Genomic DNA, 24,991 nt, shown 5'->3' on the forward strand with positions numbered 1-24,991 from the left:
AACAGACACATGCAGACACACCAACATCCACTCCCTACACAGATTCCCCTTCCACCTCCTCCCTTACAGACACCACACCACTCATACCTGCTTTCACCACATCAACACTCCCAGATCCATCCACAAGTCCCCTCATGCCCACCATCGCCACAATAGCGGACCCGCATACATCCACCCCATTCACCACATGTGCACTCACCACTACTACCGACACCCCCACATGCAGTCATCCCCCTTACCTGCAGGCACCACCACAACAGACACTCACACATCCACTCTGTCATGTCTCTGCACCTCCTCCCCCCCTCCTCCCAGGACACCCAAATGCCCGCACTCACCCACCCAACAGACACCCAGCCCACACATGACTTCCAACCACTCACTTGCACCCAAGGCAACTTCCAAGACACACCTCTCAGCCACTCCCACCCATTTTTCCCATGACTGCCCTTGTGTCCCTAAAAAAGGTTCCTATACAAGTTTGCCTTGTTCCCTCCCACTGACCCTGTTTCCCCCAAGCACCCTCATGCCCTCCCCAAACCCAGTCCCAGTCCTCCCATGCCCCCCCGGGACTGCCCCTCCCCTTCCCCTTCCACCAGCAAAGACTACCATCCCCAGAAAAGTTAAGGGCCCTCCTCCAAAGGGCAATACGAAGGGGAAAGTCACCCCCCTCCAAGTCCAAGTCAAAATCTGACAACCCCCCCTCCAAAAGCCAAACCGAAGGCCCCCCTGCCAAAGCCAAACCTAAGGACCCCCTCCCAACCCCAAACCTAAGGACCCCCCTCCCAAACCCAAACCCTCACCTTGGCCCCCCTTCAATCCTGAGGTGCCAGCATGCCCCATAGATGCCCCTGCCATGTGGAGGCCACTTTGCAGTCAGGAGTCAACTTGGGGGCTAGATACTCTGCCCAATGTGCCTGAGGCAATCAACACTCTTGGACTGACCGGTAGGCCTCTGTTGTATATAGTTCTTTTGAATGACAGGACCTTTATTTTTAATACATCTGCACCAGTCACCCGTTGGTGTCAAGGTTAACAACCTTGTCCTGCCTTTCCTTCCACATGTATGTGTTGTATATGTGCGATTTAGTGTGTGTCTTCTGTGTATGTGATGTGTTTGTGTAGCAGCATGAGTAGCGTGGGTGAGTTGTGCAATGGACTTGTTGTGAAATGTTGTGTTGTTGTGTGGCAGTGGTTTGTGCGTTGTGATGCATCGGTGATGTACTTTCTGTGTTGTGACACATTGTTATGTGTTGCTGGCAGTATGTGTTTTCCTGTGGATATGTGCTCTGTGCAATTCTGCCAATGCATTTGTGTGGTTACGATGGTGTTGGGGTTGTGTGACTCAGTAGTGTTGTGTGTGGATGTGTCTGACAGTGGTGGTGTTGTTTGTGTGCATTGCAGTGTGAGTTGTGTGTGTGTGAGTGTGCATGTGGGTGTGTTTGTGTGTTGGTATGGGTGTATGTTTGCGTGTTTGTGTGGGCGTGGCTATCGGTGCTGTGGTTGTGTGCTGTGTGTGGATGTGGGTGTGTACTAATGGCCTTCCCTCCAGTGTGTGTTAGGTGAGTGTACTTACGGGTGTTGTCTTCATCGCCGTCACTGGTCCTGCAGTTGTATGGGCAGCAGGAGCAGTAGGAAGACTTCCAGTTCGGGTTCCATGGTGGCTGCGGACGCGTCTATGTTCCTGAAGGTGAGTGTCTCCTTTTATGTTGCTCATTTCTGCCAGGCTTTTAGTGGTGGTGAGACCGCCCCGGAAATCGTGGCTGTGTGCTGGGTCTTAATATAGTCGGTGGGAATATGGTCTCCGCCGGCCTGGAGATGCCTACTACAACGTTCACCTGCACTTGCGGTACTGGCGGTGTTTTGGCTGTCTTCTGTTGGGAACACTGCAATTGTCATAATATGGCGGTCTTCTCCTGTAGAGTGTGGCACATCAATCCCAGAAAACACTGGTTCTGAAAATGTCAAGATGGAGAACATCTCTCCTGGTGGGTTAGGTCTGGCTAAGCCCACTCATTTGTGAGGCTAACTTTCCCTAACACTTCCCTTGTAGCCCCTCTTTTACTGGGGCTCCCATCTGGCTGAGGTGGCTGGAAATGGAGGAGGTCTGGTTTCTGTCCCAAGTGTCTTTCCCTCCTTTGAAGATCAGTTTGGCCACCCAGCCCTATTCCTGCTCTGCCATCTGCTGTTACAATCACCCCGCCAACCAGATGCTTCCTTTGTTTCGGCCCAGGCCACTTCATACCACCTTAGGGTAGCTTGGATCAGTCTGCTAGAGGCTGGTCAAACAGGAAAGGCTACTACAGGGATGATTTTAGGTAACTTTTAGAAATAGTTTTAAAACTCTTTCCCTGTAATAGTCATAATAAATCCAGCATTCGCAAGTTGCTGGATTTATTCTATTTATTTGATATATTGAATGTCATTGTCATTTCTATCAAAAGTAAGACTTTATTAGTTTAAAATAAACCCTTCCCATGTTAGCCTATAGAGCTAATGCACTACAATGATGAAAAACGAAATTAGCAGTTTTTCCCTGATCAGGGCTTATAAAACACCTTTTATAATGTCCCTGCTTATAACTTTACTGCACCCTACCCTTGGGCAGCTAGTGCAGACTTACATGTAAAAATAAGGTTGTTTAAGACTTTGGAAGTATTTTTAATTCCAATGTCAATTTTGCACTTAATTGCATTTTAAAAGCAGCCAGCAAGACAGATTTTGCCTTTAAAATGACTCTAGACAGCTCAGCAGTTAATCCATGGGTGCCCTAACTTCACTGTGTCTCTAAATCTATATGCCCTACCATATACTAGAGACTTACAGGTAGGTTGTCAGAGGCAACTATAATTATGTCTAATTAGCATACACCTTTTTAACAGAGCACTGGCCCGGGGCCTGGTTAGTAGAGCCCAGGGCACAGTCAGAGTCAGTAACCAGTATCAGTCAAAAAATGGGGGTGATCAGGGCAAAAATGATGGCTTTCTCACTATATTATATATATATATATATATATATATATATATATATAATTCACAGGAAAAAAACAAAAGTTAAAGTAACATTATAATTAGGTGAATTTCTCCTATAATGCCACAGAAATGTATACAGCAATGTGCGGGAAAGCATAGCTTGGATGGTGTAATCAGTGATCTCATCAATGATGTAATATGAGATGTGATCAGTGGTGTCATAAATGATGTCATAGAAAATGAACATATCATGAGTGATGTCAAATGTTAGGTCATAAGCAGTGATTAGAGGGGGCGCAAGATAAATGACTTCTGAATTTCTCTGTTTTTTTAATTCAAAACATCACCGTTGGCACTGAGAAATTCACCTAATATGTTACTTTAACCTTTGTTGTATTTCAGTGAATTTTTAAGTTTTTATTTAAAACACATATTTTTATTACACCTAACTATAATGTTACTTTAACCTCAGTTTTTTTTCAATGAATTTCTAAGGTTTTTTAAAAATAAAAACAGATATTTTATTACACCTAACTATCACATTACTTTAGCCTTTGTTTTTTTCAGTGAATGTATAGGTTTTTTTTAAAGTAAATTAATTATTTTTGTGAGTGTATGTATGATAGAATAACTGTAGAAAATTTTGTTTTTAGACATTTGTTTAGCAAAAGTATTTTTTTTATTATAGCATAAAAGCATATGTTTGACAGTTTGCACACATCTTTGTAACATGTGTGTGAATGTTAAGCAGATAAATATTTAATAGAATTATGTATTTGCTCAGTTATTATAACTCTGATTGCAAGAGATGTGACCAACAATCAGGTGTCAATGCTCTTACAAGAGGATTGTGAGAAACTCGCCAGAGCCTTGCAAGATCTCAAAGGTCTAAAGTTTATTGTCATCTATTCTGTAGGGCTCTCTGCCATGTTTCAGTTACTATTTAATGCTAATGTCAAATTATTTAGTGAAGAAAAGGTGGTTAGATTTTTATTTATATTTTCTTTAAAAGTGATGGTTCTCTTGAGATACAATCCCTTGGGTAGTCTCCGACGGTGCAGTACTTCCTGTTCGGCTCTTGCGACCCACATTCAAGGTTGTATATTTAGAATTAGGATAATTGTAGTGGACTAGCCTATGCTGTCAGACCTCTGTCTCAGATGATGGATATGCATAGTAGGGTGTGTGAAGAGAGACTGGCCTCTCCACTGAGACCTCTCTCTTGGATGACAGGTGCGCATAGTGTGCTCTGTCCAGGGACTTCCCTCCCTGCTAACACCCCTCTCTCTGATAATGTATGGGAATTAACCATCTTATCAGCACAGTACTTATCTCTTACACACTTCTTCTTAACAACAACCACAATATGCATTCCTACTATTGGAGTGTATTCTGACCGTATCTACCCCTTTTTACTATTCACAATCCTGCGAGGGTCTTGCAAGATTGTAAAAATTGGTTAAAAAGATATACATTTGTTTTAATAACAGTAGTTATCACTTGGACACCTCCTCTCTAAATCTAGGGGACAGCATGCCTTTTTGCTGCCCCTTATACAGATTTTTTACTTCATTTCCACAACACCTTGAATGTTTCACAGTAAAAATCAATGGTCGCCATTTTATTTCTTACATTTCAACACCCTGCCAATCAAAGTGCTCATTCATGGGAGACCCGCGGGACCCTCTCTCTCCCGCAAGAGTGTGAAGGCTCAGAGGAAAAATGGGCCTCAGAGGAAAAATGGGCCTCTCTACCAATCACAGGGCTCCATTTTTTTATTTCCGCTTTCGCAGGAGGCTCGTTGGACTCTCCATGCCCAACCTTCCAAATATACAATTATTTTTTACCATTAATTTCTCAAAAACTATTACATGGATTATCACCAAATCACAATAAGCAGTTTGAGAACGAAGGTCTAGCTCCCTGCTGAGTTTATTGTAATTCAATTCAGCAGCTTTTGCTGTAGCTGTGTCTAAAAAAGTATGGAAAAAGCATGGGGATTTTACATTTTGGGATGACCCTTTCTTCTTGGCCCTGCTTGACAGACCACCCTGAAACTGAGGTGGATGAACTTTTTATTGATGAAGATGCATTCAACAGGCCAAAGTTATTAGCAAAGCAAAAAACGCTCCGCCTACACAAAAGGAGACCTAACTATAACTACCTACTCTCTCTCTCTCTCTCTCTCTATATATATATATATATATATATATAGGTATATATATATATATATATAGATATATAGATATATCTATATATATCTATATATATATATATATATATATATATATATATATATATATATATATATATATATATATATAAAATATGTATATATATTCCTTGCCAAGGAAAAAGAACTTGAAATTTTATGTATTTGTGAATATATACACTACTGTTGGTGGTCTCAAGTAGGTAGTTATAGTGAGGACCTAATTTCCATAGGAAAAGCATTTTTTATTTTGCTATGGTATGGTGCCATAGGACACATCTTCACGAAATTTGCAAAACTAGTTTGCCAGTCACCTTAGCTGCTGTCTGAAAATTTTCAGGGTGATCCGCCAAGCGGGGCTGAGAAAAAGGGGGTTTCCAAAACATGTTTTCCCCATGCAATTTCCCATAGGGATGGTAGACATGACTACAGCTAGGCTCAATGGAATTACATCAGATTTGACAGAAAGCTCGATATTGGTACAGAAAGAGTGCTTTTTGTAATTACTTGTAGTTCTGTTCATTAGTTTTGGAGTTGTTAAAGTAAAAATATATGACTTTATCTAGGGACACAGATCTGCTGTAGATCCTCCGCTGATCCGGCGGACTTGTGGATCCATGTGCCAACAGCAATGCTATGATTGGCTGGATGCAAACTGAGAGGAAAGTTGTGGCCGCCATTTTGTTCACCAGAACTCAACTCCCGGGGGGAAAATACAATTTAAAGCTGATAGAGAGGTCACAGTTGAGGTAACCTTAACCCATAGGACTGATTAAGGGGTCCACAAGGGACCCCTCATGGGCAAGAAATTAATCAAAAATGTTTTGTTTTTGAGCTTGCTAGGATCCACGGATCCACTTGGATCCTAGTAGATCCTCCCAGATTCGGGTGAAGTTGGGTGGATCTTCAAATTCAGACCCAATATTAAAAAACACATATACCCACTCACAGACCCACTCACACGCCCACTCTCACACCCACTCACACACCCACAAAACCACTCACACACCCATTCACAGACCCATACAGCACTCACACACTCACACAACTTACACATCCACACAACCACTCACACATCTCTTCATACACCCATACAGCCACTCAGACACCCACTCACAGACCTACAAAAACACTCACACACCCATTCACAGACCCATACAGCACTCACACACTCACACAACTTACACATCCACACAACCACTCACACATCTCTTCATACACCCATACAGCCACTCAGACACCCACTCACAGACCTACAAAAACACTCACACACCCATACAGCCACTCACAAACGTACTCAAACACCCACCCAGCCACTCCTGCACCCACCCACAGATCTACACATGCACTCACATGCCCACCACACACTAATAAACCTATTTACACATCCACACAACCACACACACAGGTTACTGGGACATTATAGTTAGGAAATAGCATTAAAAAAGTCGAATTAACTGAAAAACTCAAAGGTTACAAAGGCGATATAGCTAGACAATAAAATGTAAAATACCTTAGACATTGGCTGAATAAAACAAAGGTTACAGAGACGTTATAGTTAGGTTCAGATTTTACATGCACAAAACCATAGAAATTCAGCAGATATAGGGCCTCATTCTGAGGCCGGCGGGCGGCGGTCGCCGCCCGCCTGGCGGGAACCGCCATATGGCCGCTCCGCGGTCAAAAGACCGCGGAGGCCATTCTGGCTTTCCCGCTGGGCTGGCGGGCGACCGCCAGAAGGCCGCCCGCCAGCCCAGCGGGAAACCCCTTCCCACGAGGAAGCCGGCTCCGAATGGAGCCGGCGGAGTGGGAAAGGTGCGACGGGTGCAGTTGCACCCATCACGAATTTCAGTGTCTGCTAAGCAGACACTGAAATTCTTTGTGGGGCCCTCTTACGGGGGCCCCTGCAGTGCCCATGCCATTGGCATGGGCACTGCAGGGGCCCCCAGGGGCCCCACGACACCCCATACCGCCATCCTGTTCCTGGCTGGCGAACCGCCAGGAACAGGATGGCGGTATGGGGTGTCGGAATCCCCATGGCGGCACAGCAAGCTGCGCCGCCATGGAGGATTCCTGAGGGCAGTGGAAAACCGGCGGGAGACCGCCGGTTTTCCCTTTCTGACCGCGGCCATACCGCCGCGGTCAGAATGCCCATGAGAGCACCGCCAGCCTGTTGGCGGTGCTCTCGCGGTCGTTGACCCTGGCGGTCAATGACCGCCAGGGTCAGAATGACCCCCATAGTTTTTTTTTCAAATATTTCTTTATTGACATTTCAGTGTGATACATACAGGGTCCTGTATAACAGGTATCATACAATATCAAATATATGTGTCAAAGACATCTAACTCACCATGGCCTATATTTATACTTTTGTAGCGCCGCATTTGCGTCACTTTTTGACGCAGAAACGGCGCAAACTAGCAAAATGCAATTGTATTTTGCAAGTTTGCGCCGTTTTTGCGTCAAAAAGAGGCGCAAATGCGGCGCTAAAAAAGTATAAATATGGGCCCATATATCCACATTACATAACCATCAAAAAATTCAGACAACGGTTCTGGCACACCCAGGGTCCCTTGGGTCCCTTGCCACACATTCCCTCCCCTGTAGCTTCCATGGAAATAACAATGCTCCCCATTTAAGTGGTCCTCATCATAGTACCAGTTCTGTGTATGAAACATCCCCTATACACATATTTCAGTAGATTACTTCAGCTACCTGAGCTACCATGAACCCCATCCCACCTTGATGTTGCCTTTCATGCACTGTATCTGTGGTGTGTGGTTCTGGAGCCGTGTGATCAAACAGAGCCTGCGTCATTGCATCAATGCGTCATTGCACCCCAGGCCATCAAGACATTCTGAGCTTTCTCATCTTTCTTAGTCCTTCTCAGATGCGCCTCATAGGTACCTGAGCATTCCAACAGATCTTTGTCCCAAACTTCTCTTGCTGGGAGTCGTGGACCTAACCAATGCATTACTAAATGTCTTTTCGCCACAGTGAGGCCTAATATTGCACAGTGTCTGCTGAGCTTCATTTTTGGGTTCTCCTGGAGTAGCCGTAATAAACACTAACTGTGCTGTAGATGTCCCACTCCGTCACTCTCTTAACCTGGGTCAAAATCTCAAAACAATAGGAGACCATTAGCTGACAATGCCAGACCATATACATATAACCTACCTCCCAGGCCCCACACCTAGGTCATCGCTGCTCTCTAGAGAGGTATATGGTGTGTAGTATTGTGAACTATGCTATACTGAATTTGTTTGAACCGAGAGCTTACCACTACCTTGCGGACCCCTGCATGTATCATGGACCAGACCCTTGGGATAAGGGGTTCATCACATAAATTACTGTAATTTTTCCGCTATATGCAGCAGCTTAGCTGTCTATATGAGTGCAAAACGTAATATGAATAAGTGATAAGCCTGTGACCTCCTGCCATTGACAAAAGTGTTACCAGCAAGTACGTGGGTTTTAGCACCTCAGAAAATACTGGCCCACAATTGACATGCTGTGGCAGCTATCTTAGCATACTGGAGGAACTGTCCAGGACCTAAGTTGAACGTGTCTATAGCTTCTTGTAAGGAAATAAATCATCCTTCTGGGTAGAAGTCAGATAGCATAAGACACTCCCCTTCCTACCACTTGACATCTGACATTAATTGAGCAATCCACTCAAAGGGATGTATCAGCCAGAGATTTAGGTCCGGGGCATAAGGCCTGCTGTATGGCTCATTTCCTAATCCTGCCCATCATATAAATTAAATGAGGGAGTTCCTGAGGTAATCCAGTGCCACACATCAACAGTGACCTCAGTTGGTGGTACCTATGGGTTCCCACTAGTAGGGGCATCTCCCAATTAGGTTCCCCATCCAACCAATGTACTGCATGCCGCAATTGGACTGCCAGGTAATATAATTCAAGGTCAGGTATTCCCATGCCACCTTTGTCCTATTCACGTCTAAGGGTGGACAGTCCTACTTTAGAGCATTTTCCCTGCCATAGGAGCTCCAATATTAATGTGTCCAGCTCCCTGAACACTTCTCGGTGAAGTTCATAGATATATAGACATCGTGGCCAGACCACCATTTTTATGAGTGCTATTTTCACAATCAATGATAGGTGTAATGTGTTCCAGATCGGGATGGAGGATCGCAGGCCAGCCAGAAAACTCCCCATATTATATTCATAGAGCTGTTTCTCTGTATGCACAATATAAATACCCAAGTACTTTACCTTATCCACCATCCAAGGTAATTTCAACTCCATCAGACATTCCGGTGGCAGTCCTACAAGCCAACGTAGTGGAAACTGGACAGATTTTGTCGTATTTATCTGGAGTCCTGAAAGCTCACAGAATTCAGTCATTACATTTAGGAATTTTGGGACCTAAATATCAAGTAGTCGCAGGTAGACTATGGCATCATACGCATATAATGAGACTATGTGCTTGATACTGCCCACCATTATGCCCCAGCCCTCGAGAATCTGTCGAAGTCTACCAGCCAACAGCTCTACTGCAATGGCGAAAACTAAGGGGGATAATGGGCATGCCTGAGGGGTGCCACAATGCAATCTTATATCAGCTGAGACATAGGCCCTCATTACAACCCTGGCGGTCGGTGATATAGTGGCGGTAATACCGCCAACAGGCCGGCGGGAATAAATATGAAATTATGACCACAGCTGTAACTGCTCAGACAGACAGCCACTTTAACACACCGACCGCCAGGGCTGAAATCAAAAGGCACCACAGCGGTAACCGCCTACAGCCAGGCGGGAGACAATGTGCCGCCCACTGTATAATGACACACCAATCCACCACCTTTTCTTGGGCGGTACCAACAACATCTAAAAGCCTGGGGGAAACAGACATCAGAAGGGAAACAACTCATCTCTGAAGACTCAAGGAAGAACCACGCCGCCATGAAGCCCGAGTTGCATGTCTTCCCCATGCTCTTCTACGTTCTGCTCCACTACGAACGCCAACGCTGGCGAAGATGATCATGGTGAGTACTGCCGCTAGCACACAGGGGTGGGGGGAGGAAAAAGAGAGTGACACACACACGCAACACCCACACCCCCAACACCACACACACAAGCAGATGCAGTAACATTACATATTCACCCCGTACCCCTCAAGAATAATGCAAGGACAACTAAAATAGAGTAAAAAGAGTGTAATAAGATAAATATTGCAGGAATACGTGCATCCAATTCCAAAAGTATATACATATTCACAAATCAAGTTGCCCAGTCCTCAATGTTTGTGGGCCACAGGGCCACATCACAAAGTCCAAGGCCCCACCTCACTCCTGCAACAACATGGAGAGAACACTGCAAGGGCATCAGGTTGAAAATAGCCAGGCACCTCAGGGGGACGGGGAATGGGGGAGCACCTCAGCAGGAAGATGGTACAACACCACTGGTCCTGGAGAGGGCAACATGCCAATCACTCTGTCCTGGGGAGTGCAAGGCCGCAGTTTCTCAAGTGGGTGACTTCCCCACATGCTCTGGAGGGGGCCACATGCCCTGTGCTTGGTCCTGGGGAGTGCAGGGCCACAGTTTCTCAAGTGGGTGACTTCCCCACATGCTCTGGAGGGGGCAACATGCCCTGTGCTTGGTCCTGAGGAGTGCAAGTCCACAGTCTCTCGAGTGGGTGAATACCCCACTGGTTCTGAAGGGGGCAACATGCCCTGTGTTTGGTCCTGGGGAGTGCAAGGACACAGTCTCTCAAGTGGGTGTCTTGCCCACTGGCTCTGGAGGGGACATTGTGCCCAGTGAGCTTCATCCTCGGAGGATGGGGTGAGTGGATGGCTTTTCGACTGGTTCTGGAGGGGACTTTGTGCCCTGTGAGCTTCATCCTGGGGAGGATGTGGTGAGTGGATGGCTTCTCCACTGGTTCTGGAGTGGGCATTCTGCTCTGTGATGCAGATTTTGGGCAGTGCAAGGTCACAGGCTCTCACCTGGGTGTCATACCCACAGGATTTGCATGGGCCAGGCCGCACAACTATCCATGGATGCATGATTACACACTGTCTGCCGGCGGTGGCGGCAGCTCAGTGGTGGCAGTGGTGGTGCTGCTGGTGGAGCTGGCAGTGGTGGGGGGAGGCTCCAGCCCATCCCCTGCAGCCTCGGATGGTGGCCCAATGGGGCTGCTGCTGCTGGTGGTGGTGGGGGGAGGCTCCAGCCCATCCCATGCAGCCTCGGACGGCGTCCCACTGGAGCTGCTGCTGCTGGTGGCGGTGCTGGTGGCACTGCTGCTGGTGGTGGTGGGGGGAGGCTCCAGCTCATCCCCTGCAGCCTCGGACGGCTGCACCACCGTGGTTGGTGGTGGGGGCTCTGACTGTGTCTCAGCACCAGGCCCCTTGTCTCTCCACTGCCTGCTGTTGCAGGCCTCTTGCCCTTCCTCCCTGCAGCTGGTGGTACCTCCTTGCCCTTCCTTTCTGCAGCTGGGGCTGCCTCCTTGCCCTTCCTCCCTGCAGATGGGGCTGCCTCTTTACCCTTCCTTCTTGCCGCTGGGGCTGCCTCCTTGCCCTTCCTAGACGCACTTGGGGCAGGCTCCCTTTCCGTCTGACTGGCTGGTGGCCGGGATGCTTTCCCACCTGGTGTAGCTGGGGCCACTACGGTGCCTGTGGACTGGGTGGCTGAGGTGCTTGACTGGGTTTTGACCACCCTGGCCTGATGTGAGGGATGGGGGGGAGGGCTAGGAAACCGCCTCCCGCAACGGCACACAACATCAGCAGAATCACCTAATTTCCACCTGCCCCTCCATACAGGACAGGCGGATGCCATTTCAGGGGGAGGGTGCAGGCCATGGTTCCTAACTGCGTCACAGTACACAAATGCACTATTTTGGACATCTCCAACACAATAATGTAACAATCACAATATGCATTGAACTGTAGTGGTTGGAATGTAGAGCTAATGACCAGCTGCACACTATTTTGCCCCATAGATTGCAACCGCTGCTGATGAATAGGAGATGGAGACATCCCCCGTGTACAGACCCCTGGTGGACTTGGAAACATTGGAGGACCGGCACATTATCATCACCTATAGACTTGATAGGGCCATAATTGTGTGCCCAATTGGAGCCTGACCTAATATTTGATATCCGTCACCCCACCAGGATTCCCCCTCTTGTGCAAGTGCTATCAGTGCTCCATTTCCTGGCTGCTAGTTCTTTCCAAGTGACAGTGGGCTTGGCAGCTGGAATGTCACAGCCAGTGTTCTCAATAGTGCTGACCAGAGTGTTGTCTGCCCTGATTAAACACGTGTGCAGCTACATCGTTTTCCACCAGTTGGAGGATTTGGCCACAGTGAGAGCTGACTTCTATGAAATGGGACATATCCCCAACATCACTGGGGCAATCAATGGAACACATTTTGCATTTGTCCGTCCCCCCTGGCAAAATGAACAGGTGTTCAGAAATCGATAGAGTTTTCACTCAATGAATGTCAAGATTGTGTGCCTGGTGGACCAGTACATCTCCCACGTCAATGCAATTTATACTGGGTCTGTGCATGATGCCTTTATCCTGAGGAATAGCAGCATCCCAAATGTGATGGCCCAACTCCAGAGGCAAAGGGTGTGGCTAATAGGTGAGCCCTGGTTCCCACCCAGTGGATGTTGGTGTATTAGTATGGAGTGGGCCCTAAGGGTGAGTGTGTGGCTGACAGTTGCCCCTCGATATTTGCAGGTGACTCTGGTTACCCCCAACCTCTCATGGCTACTGACCCCTGTGAGGAATGCTAAGACAAGGGCAGAAGAATGTTATAATGAGGCCCATGGCCGAACCAGATGGATAATTGAAAGGACATTTGGCCTCCTGACGGCCAGGTTCAGGTGCCTCCATCTGACAGGTGGATCCCTGTGCTACTCATCCAAGAAGGTCTGCCAGATCATCGTGGCATGCTGTATGTTGCACAACCTTGCATTGTGTCGCCAGGTGCTTTTTCTGCAGGAGGAGGAAGATGGAGATGACCGTGTGGCAGCAGTGGATCCTGTGGACAGTAAAGATGAGGAGGCAGAGGATGAGGATGAGGATGAGGACAACAGAAGTGCAATTATTTGTCAATACTTCCAATGAGACACAGGTAAGACAGTGTTAATACACATATAATTGACAGTTTGATGTGTGACATTGTCACTGGCAGGCTGTGCATTCCTACTTCTATGCCCATTCACTGTACCCTTTGGCATCTCTTTTTGCAGATGTGGGTGCCCCACTATTACTCCTGGTGTAGTCAGTGCAACCAACTACAGGTCTTTGCAATGTAAACATTACTGTACAGTTGGATTGCAATGTTTGAACCTGGTTAAACGAATACATTTTGAAAACATTTGACATACACCATAATTGTATTTTATCAAAGTGTGTTTATTGAAGTGCTAAGTAGATGAGGGGCAAGTGCAATGGACTGGGTTGATGATGGAGGAAAGTCCAGGGTATAGTTCCACTCTATTTGTAGCACAGGTGCCATGTCCAAGGGGGCATTGGAAGGGGAGCAATGGCAGTTCAAGCTGGACAGGATGACAGAGTGGGACACAAGGGTGACAATCAGGAGAGTCTCATTTCCTGGCGGGAGTCTTGGCTATAGTCTCTGGCTTCTGTCTGGATCGCAGGGTACATTTGCAGGGTGTTTCTCCTTCTGCAGGTGGAAGGGTGCTGGTGGCCTGTTGGTCCTGTGGCGGGGCCTCCTGTCCACTAGCGGCAGCAGAAGGAGAGGGCTGTTCAGTGGTTTGGCTAGTGTCAGGGGCCCGGTGGTGTGCCACTGCCTCCCTCATACTGTTGGCCATGTCTGCCAGCACCCCTGCAATGAGACCAGAGTGGTGTTGATGGCCTTCAAGTCCTCCCTGATCCCTAGGTACTGTCCCTCCTGCAGCCACATGTTCTCGTGCAACTTGTCCAGGATCTAGCCCAGCGTATCCTGGGAATATTGGTATGCTCCCAGGACCTCTGCAAGTGCCTCCTAGAGGGTCAGTTCCCTGGGCCTGTCCTCCCCCTGTCGCACAGCAGTCCTCCCAGCGTTCCTGTTGTCATCTGCCTCTGTCCCCTGAACCGTGTGCCCACTGCCACTGACCCCAGGTCCCTGATTGTCCTCTGTTAGTGGGGCGCCCTGGGGTCCCTGTAGTGGTGGACACACTGCTGATTGACGTGTCCTGAGGACAGAGGTATGGGCCCACTGGGTGGGTGCTGTGGTGTTGTTTCCTGAGGGGGGAGGCTCTGTGGTGGTGTGAGAGTGTGCCTGGGTAACCGACTGTCCGGAGGTCCCTGATGGGCGAGGTTGGTCATCCACATCCAGGCGACCAGAGCTGCTGTCATCACTGTGGGCCTCTGCTGTGGGGGGACTGGATGTTGCTGGCACCTCTTCTCCGATGACATTGGCTGGGTTACCTGTGGGAATGTAAATGCAGTGTTATTGTTTCTGTGTGCGACATATTGTGCATGGATGGGTTGCCCTCTATGGTTGTTTTTGCCCTGGCAGCTTTCACTTGTGTATGTTAGTGTATTAGTTCTCTCTAGTGTGCATGCTGTGGTGATAGGTGTCCATGCAGGTCTGTGAGGGGTATCCCTGCATTGGTGTTGCATGCAGGGCTTGGCATTGGGATGAGTGGGTTGTGATGGTGGGGTGTGTGGGAGGTGGTGGAGTGATGGGAGTGAGGGTGAGGGTGAGTGTATGTGATGGCATGCAGGTAGGGGGGTGATAGTAGTAAAGAGTTGACTTACCAGAGTCCAGTCCTCCTGCTACTCCTGCCAGGCCCTCAGGATGCAGTGTTGCCAATACTTGCTCCTCCCATGTTGTTAGTTGTGCGGGAGGAGGTGGGGGTCCACCACAAGTCCTCTGTATTGCGAGTTGGTGTCTTGCTACATTGGAACGTACCTTCCCCCATAGGTCATTCCACCTCTTCCTGATGTCATCCCGTGTTCTGGGGTGCTGTCCTACGGTGTTGACCCTGTCCACGATCCTCCACCATAGCTCCATCTTCCTAGCAATAGATATCTGCTGCACCTGTGCTTCAAATAGCTGTGGCTCTACCCAGATGATTTCCTCCACCATGACCCTTAGCTCCTCCTCAGAGAAACTGGGGTGTTGTTGTGCTGCCATGAGTGTGGTGTGAGTGGTGTGGGTGTGTAAGGTGATGTGTTGGGGTGTGTGTTGTGAGGTGCGTGGATTGTGTATAGGTGATGGTGGTATGTGGCTCATGGTTGTGTGGGTGCTCTTGCTGTCTCTCTCTCTCTGTTGTCAATGCTTAGTAGTCATAAAGGGTTGTGTGTAATGTGTGTGTGTTTTATAGTGTTGTGGGTGTGGCATGTGTACAGGTGTTGTTTTGTATGTGTGTGTGTATTTTGAGTGCAGCTGTATGTACCACCAATGGTTTACCGGAGTTGAATGTCCGCAGCGGTGATTTGTGGGTCATAATGCTGTGGGCGTAGTTCTGTTGACGTAACAGTGTGGGTTTTGCTACTGCCAGTTTATCACTGACCTTTGGGCTGGCAGACTTGTGTGTGTGGCTGTATAGTGACAGATTGGTATGTGTGTGTCATAATATTGTTGGCGGATATCCGCCGTGGCGGCAGTATGTTGGCAGCAGTCGGCATGGTGGTAAGTGCAATTTACCGCTAATGTCATAATGAGGGCCATAACGTCCTGTGTGGACTCTCGCCCGAGGATTTGTATAAAGTTCCTTAACCCAACTTCTATAATGAGGGCCCAATCCAAGCCTACCAAACGTACTCCCAATTCACTGAATCAAATGCTTGTTCAATATCCAAGAAAGCAAGAGTATATTGATCATCCTGTAACCCAGAAGAATGCATGACATGTGCCAGCCGACACAAGCTATGTAAGGTGTTTCTCTGCAGGACAAAGCTTAACTGACATCATGGATCAGCTGCAGAAAATATTGGAGTAGACATGCCACCAGAACTTGGCTCAGGAGCCTGAGGTCAACATTCAACATAAAGATGGATCTACAGGACCTCATCTCCGTAGGGTCTTTGCCAGGCTTTGGGATTACTGTTATCAATTCTTCCCTAATTGAGTGTGGAAGTTCTCCCTTATCGAGAGGATCCACGTACACCATCTGAAGTCTGTCTAGCAAAGCCTCTGGGAAACTTCTATAAACCTCTGTGAGGAGTCTATCACTTCCCTGTGATTTTACAGGTCTTAAAACGTCACCGCCCCCAGTAATTCCTTTCTGTTTAATCGGGCCTCCGGTGACTTTCTTTCTCCCGGGACCAGGCTCGATAGTGGGAGCTTTGCCTAATAGGCAGACAGTTCGTGAGTCCTCTCCCCAGACTGCAGTGCCATGTAAACTCTATGCAAGTGGTCTGGAAATGCAGCATTAATGGCCTGTTGCAAATGGACCTCTTGTCCCCTCTGATCTCTTATTGTCAGGATAAGTTGCGGAGCAGAATCTGACCTAATCAAGCATACAAGCATCCTCCCTGCCTTGTCAACCTCCAGATACCATTACCTCCGAGCTGTGCTTCTAGTATATTTCTCTGGTTGGTCCCACGTGTCACAAACATTATGCCTTTGCCTGTCCCAGTCCTTCAATGAAGATAGGTTTAAGGAAAGTAAGTTTCCTAATCTATCAAGCTCAGTTTCCTGACGGGTCAAGTCTTTCCCTAGAGTGCGTCTCAAACTTACAGTGGTCATCAGACACAACCTGAGGATCACCACTTGGCATCCCTTTCCACTGCTCTACTTCCAGCAGTTCGCCAGTTTTCCTCAAAGTCTTGTGTCAGCGCCTTCAATAAAATGTCCCTAAATAATGGGTACATCAGAGCGTCAGTATTAAGCTTCCATAGTGGTATTGTTGGTGTTTGTCTATGAAAAGAGAATTTGAGCAGGAGTGGCGAGTGATCCAAAATATTTCTGGCCAGATATTGTACATCCGCTACCCTGTGCGCGCTTGTTCAAAGAAGGAGTCTAATTGGGCGAGAGTGGCTGCGGTATAACAAGAATAAATGTGTGCATTAAGGTGACTCTGGTGCCATACATCAATTAGCTTAAGACTTTTCTGCGCCTGCAATAATGCTGTAGTTGCGCAGCGCTTAATGCCTAATTGAGTTGGGGGATCTATCTAAGCAGCAGCCTATAGCACAGTTGAGGTCACCCGCTAGGATGACATCCAAGTGCAATGACATTTGGGTTTCCATTAGTACAAAACCCAGAAAGTCACCATCATCAGTGCTGCGTGCATCCACATTTATATGGCAGAGATTGTGTGCATCATGCAACCCCCTCTAGGATAACATTTCGATACACAACATCCCAGAGAACTTGTGTTGGCTGAAATGGAATTCCTGGGGCCATCCATATCAGGGCTCCCCTTGCATATCCTCATTAAGACGTCCAAAGAGTTGGTCTTGCCACCGTTTATTCAAGTATTTAATCCAAAAATGGGTCTCCTACGGAAATGCTATTGCTATTCCATAACTCCAAACGTACGCATGGACCATGATATGCATCGCTGGATTATTCAGACTCTGCACATTCCACGTTATTAACCTATACCCCAAACCCTCCATATGCATGTGCGAGATATCAGTCGTTACCCCATCTCATGTACTGCAATTCTATGGAAACTCAAACAATGTCCTTATCCATGGAAGCTCCAATTCTCTTTTTTTCTTGTCTATGCAATTGAATGGAAGATTTTTTTTTAAAAACAGTAGTAAACATCGGAAGCTTCTCAACTCACCCCCTCCCACAGACAGTAGCCACTAAACCCTACTGGCTCAACTAACTGTCAAGAGGGCTGTAAACCTCACCCCACCTACTTGCACTGCATTCTAGGAATAATCAGTAAGGGTAACTAGTGACCAGGACCCCGGTTCACCTGCAAGTCGCAAGCCACAACTGAGGGCTCAGGAATCTGCATTGGCCTTGGCCCTGGACATCCTCCACATGGAGAGTCTGAAACACACCCATTCCTACTCTTAGAAGAACATTCAACAACCCCAAAATTGAAGCGAGGTTGAATCTCAAAAAGTCTTTACTACTACTAATGCAGACTAAAGTCAAATCTTGGTGTTACCCAAGACCCCAGTTCCGATAGTATTCCTCACTGGGCCATCACTCTGTCGATGTGCAATTACTCTCAGTCTCTTGTACAAGGCTCAAGGGCAAGCAGGGATTCTGTGTCTCTAGGGGCTCTTGCTCGGTCCGTAATGTACCATCAGTACAGACTAGGATTAATTCCCCTTTTTGTCCTGCGGAGGCTCCACTCTGCTGTGAAGGTGACTCACAATTACGATTTGAGTGCTGGGAACCACAGCACTTGGGTTCTCGCCACTCAAGATTCTGGTCCTTCTGCCTCAGGCCCACAGATTCAATCCAATAAGTTGTCTCATACGGAGTTTCATGGAAGTACACCTTGACCTCGTACTGGACTGAAAGCCTTGATAGGAACATCAAACTGTACATAATATTGTGCTCTTGCAACTGCCTCTTGATTGACAAAAAACTCTTGTGGAGATCCTGAACCCTCAGTGTAAAGTCAGGGAAATTTGTATTGTGGTATCTTCACAGTGTGGGGAGCTATGGTCTCGCACACGTTGAAGGATTATGTCACTATAATTGAACAGAAGGGCTATGAGTGCCCTATGCGGTGCACCGGGACGAGGCACAGGCCCCATCACTCTATGATCATACTCAATTATGAAGAATTTAGAAAAGTGCCCCGGCTGCAGGGTGGTAGTAATCCAGTCTTCAAAGAACAGCTCTGTCGAGGGGCCCTCTACCCACTCGCGAAATCCAAGAAATTGCAAATTATTGAACCTGGAATGTCCCTCAGCATCTTACAGATGGTAGTCAGTCTGTGTCGAACCAGCTTTAAGTCCTGATTCCGTCACTTGTAGGTCATGTATAATTGCGTAAAGAGTGGAAACTTCCTCCTCTGTGGTTGTGCCCCAGTCAGCCACTTTAAGCAGGTCCAGCCCCAAATGATTAATGTCTATGGCCATTGTGTCCATTTTCGTTTCCAGCGACACACAGGAACCCCGTATGGCCTTGTGTATTTCAGCAGTGCAGTGGAGTGGCTCTCTATGCTCCCAGTGTGCGTGAACTCTTTGTCCACCTCCTGGGGCCCTTGGCCTGGCACCGTGTATTGCACTATTTTATAGCCTTGTGCACCTCTTTGGGGTTTGTCTTTCATTATATTGGAGTGTGTTCAAGCGGGCAGTGCTGTTGGAATGCAACTATCAAGGTAGGTGCTCTCTCGAATTATGCCCATGGCACAGCTCACCTCCAGCAGATCACCTTCTCTCCCTGATCCTCACCATGAAGGGAACTGCTCTCACAGCGTTATGCTCTGGGTTTTCCCCACGTGTGCGGCTGCATCACTGTCCAAGGCTTAAGGCCACAATTAACCCCTGTGCCTGTTCACTTCACTCCTGCCTGACCCTGTAGGGCCCTCAGTTCCTCCCAGGGCTTCGAATATCAAAATCCCTCATAGCATATGTGACCTGCACTAATCAGCCTATAGTTTCACCTTTGGTGGGAATTTCCAGGGCCTCCTGCCTGATCCCCCTTCGCCCATGGCCCCAACTGTTCTGCCTGCCCTCTGTTTATCCGGTTACAAGCGGCCTGTGAGTTTGTGAGCCATCTGATCTCATGCTCACCATTGGGGGCACTTAAATGTCATTGGGGGCACTTAAATGTCATTGGGGGCACTGCACCCCACTCCCAGTCTATTGTGCACAATCCAAATGTACTCCTCCGGTCGAGGGTCACTGCAGACTCTCCGGTGCCAATCCCATGGTATCTAGAAGTGTGCAGCAATCAGATGGCTGAGTGATCCCTCCAAGATCCGCTGAAGGGTGCTAGTCAGACCAGCTTGACAGCACTAGGATAAAGACAGCCTCAGTGCTGGACATATACAGGCCCCATTAGAAGCAACCAGACCCCCCAACAGCAGGAGTCCTTCACAGCTGCAGGGCATCAGAGTCCATGTCCGGCCGGAATTCTCACCAAGGGAACCGGGGGGGGGAGAGATCACTGCCATTGTCCCAGGTTGTACCAGCCAATGACATTGGGATGCCGCAGGCTTCGTATACCCTCAATTCCTTCCTGGAACATCAGAACTATGAATGCGAGGCTACCACTCTAACAATCATGTAAAATTCTGTAACTCACTCACTGTACTTGGTGTGGGACTCTGCACTTTCCACCACCTTTCTCGCTTTTGTCAGGCACTTTAGAGGCCCGACCAGGTTTAGGAAAATGACAGCCACACGTGCTAGTGGTCTGATCCTCACCCACAGCTCATGCCCGGGCCACCATTTCCTGACAGGAACCTTCTATGGTGTCCATTGTCCAGCAAATTACTTCTACGGTGCTGCACATTGTTCGGGGGGTTCACTCCATTGTTTCCCTCGTTTGCCTGCTGTGGATACCACCAAGCATTTGGTATCCCATCCCATGGCCCACTGCACACCCCGGGACCAAGAGCACTCAGCTCCTCTCCAGGCCACGACTGAGAGGATAGATTCAGGAGTCTCTAACCATCCGCTATCTCTTCATGGAATCTCCCCTAGGGCAGTCAGCTGCAGACTATTATTATTACAGAATCTTGCCCTATTTGAATCAGACGTTTAAATAATCTCATGTCTTAGGAGGTAGCAGGATTTTTCTGTTCAGGTCAGGAGCTTTACCGAGGCACATCTAAGCAGTGATCTTGTCGGCCATGCTTCCTTCAGCAGTTATAGTTTCAATTATCTCAAGAAACTATAACTTGTCCCCTAAGTAACTATTACTCGCTCCCTCGCCATGCATTGCTAAATCTGAGTCTAACTATAACATCCCTGTAACCTTTGTTTTATTCAGAGCATTAAAGATTTCTTTAATTTTATTTCCTTTGTATATACATTACCTACTGGGTAGTTATAGTTAGGACCATCTTTCCATAGAAAAAGCATTTTTTTTACTTGCCTGTATCTTTGGCACTGGTGATTCGCACAGAAAGATTTGAGGTGATCTCTCAAACAGGAGCCGAGAGAAACGGGGGAGGGGGCACGAGCTATAGCTGCCTTAGGGCACGGGTTATAGTTACTCCAAATAACTCTGACTATAATAAATTCTGCATACATGTGATAAGAGACGTCAGAGAGTAAGAGGATTTCGGTCAGGGGCTCCATGTACACGTTGAACAGTGTTGGGGATAGAGTGGAACCTTGGGAGATGCCTAGGGTAACTGAGGACTGGCCTGAAAGGGCATGATTGATTAGGCCTTGCTGAGGTCTGTTGTGAGGGAAGGAGGAACCATTTTATTATGATGCCGGAGAGACCTAGCTTGTGTTCAAATAGGTTCAAAAGGTTTTCATAATTCACAGTGCAGTGGTGAACACAGCAGATAGGTCAAGCAGGATCAGTAAGCAAGATTTGTTCTGATCGTGTGAATGTCAAGCATCCTCAAGCGCAGTTTCAGTACTATGACCCAGTCTGAAACTGGATTGACATTGGTCAAGGAGATGGAATTGCCCAATGTGATTTTGAAGCTGTATGGCAGACATTTTTCTAGAAGTTTGGCTATAGTTGGGAATCTGAAGATAGGGTGTGCTGGAAAGTGAATTATTGGTAAGGGCAGGTAAATACCTATACCTAGCAATAGGCCACTAACCCCCTTACTGAGGTCCAGTCAGATCTCAATAAATTAAACCCAGCTCAACCCTTGTTAGCTTGGCAACGAGCGACAAGGCTTAACTTAGGTAACAAGTGTGTAAAGCATTTAGAAATAACAAAACAGTAAAAAGGTGAAACCTAAAAAAAAAAAAAAAAAAAAAAAAAAAATCCAACACCATTTCATACGAATATAATAAATTGTTATCTTGAAAATGACACCAAAATTATTAAAATCGGATAAGGGGAACCGGAGATATGATTTTTTAAAGAATTAACGTTTTCTAGCACTTAGAAGCAACTAGCTCTCAAAGGGTTAAAAAAGGTCACACTGGACTGGGGCACTCTTACACTTACTTTCAGAAGTCTTTTTTGATTCAGGAAAGTGGTCCACAGTACCAGCAAGGGTCAGAGACTCTGGTTTGCCTCTTGGGGTCTGGGACTACATTTATCACAACGCACCTTTTCAATTTATGAAGTTGTTCCAAGCATCTCCAGACTTCTGGATCTTCTTCCAGGGGTCCTTTTTGGGTCATTGAAGTGTACACAACTTGATCCAAGGTTCCAGAAGCTCTGAGTCTTGGGAGTTGGGACTACAATTCCCAGAATGCACCTGGTCAGAATCCTCAAATGGCCACTAGGCCCTGGTCAGCTGGGCTCTGCTTGCAGGACTTGATGCAGGGGACTCTGGGCAGCTCCTTCGTACCTGTAGCAAACAGGGAGTCCCTTCTTGAAGCAGTAAAAGACAGGCAAAGTCCTTTCAGTGGTGCAGACCAAGTGTGCAGCTGGTGCAGTCCTTCAGAGTGCAGTGTCCAGGTGCAGGTCAGGGGTCCAGCAGGGCAGTACTTCTTCTTCTTTGTCTTGTTCCTTGTAGGGACCTGAGCTGTGGGTGCAACTCTGCCATATTTATCCTTGCTCCTGGGGTGGAAAGCCAGGGAGCCTGATTGTCCAACCACAGACAAGCTCCTTCACCCTTTGATGACCACTTCCTGGAAAGCGTGGCAAAAATCAATCCCAGGGAGCAATATTCTTCAAAAATCAAACATGACTTAAACTGAATTTTGGAGGTTACATCTGGCTGAGCCCACCCACTGGTGTGGCTAAAAATCCTAAACACACCCCTATCCTGCCCTCTCCTAATCTAATCAAGAGGGCATCTAAGTGTCTGGGTTTGCAGGAAATGGGGAGGTCCTGAGCTGCTCCAAATTTCCTTCCCTGCCTTTGAAGAACAGTTTGGCTGCTCTTCCCACATCTTGTTTCACCTTCTGCTGAGGCAGATCTCCTCCCCCAGGCACATCCTTTGTGTTCAGTCCAGGCCCCTTCACACCTCATCAAGGCAGCCTGGCCAGGCTGCCAGAGGCTGGGCAATCAGAGAAGGGCACTTCAGAGCTGAAGTTGGCAACTTTCAGGTAGAGTTAAAAAACTGTTTACCTGAACTAGTTATATTAAATTCAACGTCAAGTTATGGGATTTATTTTAACCAATAATTTGATACAAAACTCAAAGGTATCTGTCTCCTATAAAGACTTTGTTAATTTAAGTAAAGTCTCCCCATGTTAGCCTATGGAGGGCATTCACTGCAGTGAGGGAGAACAAATGTGGCTATTTTACCTCAATAGGGCTTTTAAACCATTATTATAATGTCCCTGCTTATAGTTATGTGGCATCCAGCCCAAGGGGCACATGGGGCACACCTTAGGGGTGACTTATGTGTAAAAATAAGGTAATTTAAAACTTTTAATTCCAAAGTCGAATTTGCATATAACTTTAGTTTAAAAGCAGCCAGCAAGGCAGGCCTGACTTTAATATGACACTGGGCAACTCAGCAGTGCGCCTATGGGTGCAGTACCTATGCTGGGGTCCCTAAACCTACATGCCCTACCATATACTGGGACTTATAGGTAGGTTGATACTGCTAATTATAATTAGCTTAATTTGCATATCCACTGTACACAGAGCATTGGCTCTGGTACTGGGAAGCAGTACCCAGGGCACAGTCAAGAGTCAGTAACCACCAGTATCTGTCCCAAACATTTGGGGGTGACCAGAGCAAAAAGAAGGGATTTCCTACAGGGTGGTAGTTCATGGAGTCAGACGGGTCGACACTGTTTTTTTTTTTAGGATAGGAGTACCTGTCTACTTTTTAGGCATTCAGGTATGGAGCTTTGTAAAAGTGATGTATTGATATTCCTGGTCCATAAGAGGAGTAGGCATTGACTGGACTCTTGGAGGAGTTTGGGGGGAAGAGGATGTTTGGATTGGAGTGATTGGAGTGTTTCAGAGAAATACAAAGTTTTGAGATGTCACTTTCATTGAAGGTGTTAAAGTTGGGCAGGATGGCATTGTTTTTAGGATTGTGGGAAGAGGATATCTGGTCTTCTTCCTGATCAGGAGTGTGGTGAAGAGGGTGCACACAGTAGAAATTTCAAAATGTTCAGGATCTCGGTGTTGATTAGCATGTTTTTTTCGACAAAGAAGGAGGCAAAGATTTCACAGTTAGGTATGGTTTTGATGTCAGAAGATGGGGCATTGCTTTCCTTGTTTATTTGGTTTTTGATATTTTCAAAAAGTTTTTTTGGTTGGTTAATTGCCGTCGGTTTTGTGTAGTAAAAAAAGCTGCTTTTGAGTTTTGAATGTGTCTGTTGTAGTCACCCTGCTTTTTTTGTAAAAGTTTGAGACAGAGATGGGATCTTTCTATCTATCTATAGATATCAATATGGACATATAAAGATAGAAAGATATACGTTCATCTACAATTCAATTACTTTATTTCTTAGTGTAACTAGCCATTTTCAAGCTGCCTTTTACTCACATTGTCCAGCTCTCACATGTATGACACACTCATACAAGTTATTTTATCACTGACATGGGATGTGAAAAAAGATGACAGGACATAGTCTGAGGTTTTAAGACGACCTCCTTACCATGTGCATCTGACGTTAGGTCTGTTCCATAAAGAATTGGCCCGGTGGATATAAGTGACCCTTCCACTTCTGGGCTTGCCTGCACCGCTCTTGCGGACCTGGATGAACACATCTGAAGAAATGAAAGAGAAAACCACTTTAAATGCTCTGTGTCTAAGACATGGTAAAAAAAGAAAAAACTGTGCAATTATCATCCATTAAATTATCACCTCCAACTAGCTAAAATGGAAAATGCATTATCAGAAGTA

General features: G+C 46.9%; 1 protein-coding gene across 1 annotated transcript in view; it reads right to left on the reverse strand.

Annotated features, from left to right (window-relative positions):
* Positions 1–24,991, reverse strand: part of LOC138247062 (alpha-tectorin-like) — a 61,086-nt gene that overhangs the window by 14,313 nt on the left and 21,782 nt on the right. The window contains exon 7 of the mRNA XM_069201811.1: positions 24,744–24,855. Within this exon, the coding sequence (XP_069057912.1) occupies positions 24,744–24,855 (112 nt within the window). The remainder of the gene's footprint in view (positions 1–24,743; positions 24,856–24,991) is intronic.

This window comes from Pleurodeles waltl, chromosome 7, assembly GCF_031143425.1.
Source record: "Pleurodeles waltl isolate 20211129_DDA chromosome 7, aPleWal1.hap1.20221129, whole genome shotgun sequence".
Taxonomy (NCBI): Eukaryota; Metazoa; Chordata; class Amphibia; order Caudata; family Salamandridae; genus Pleurodeles; species Pleurodeles waltl.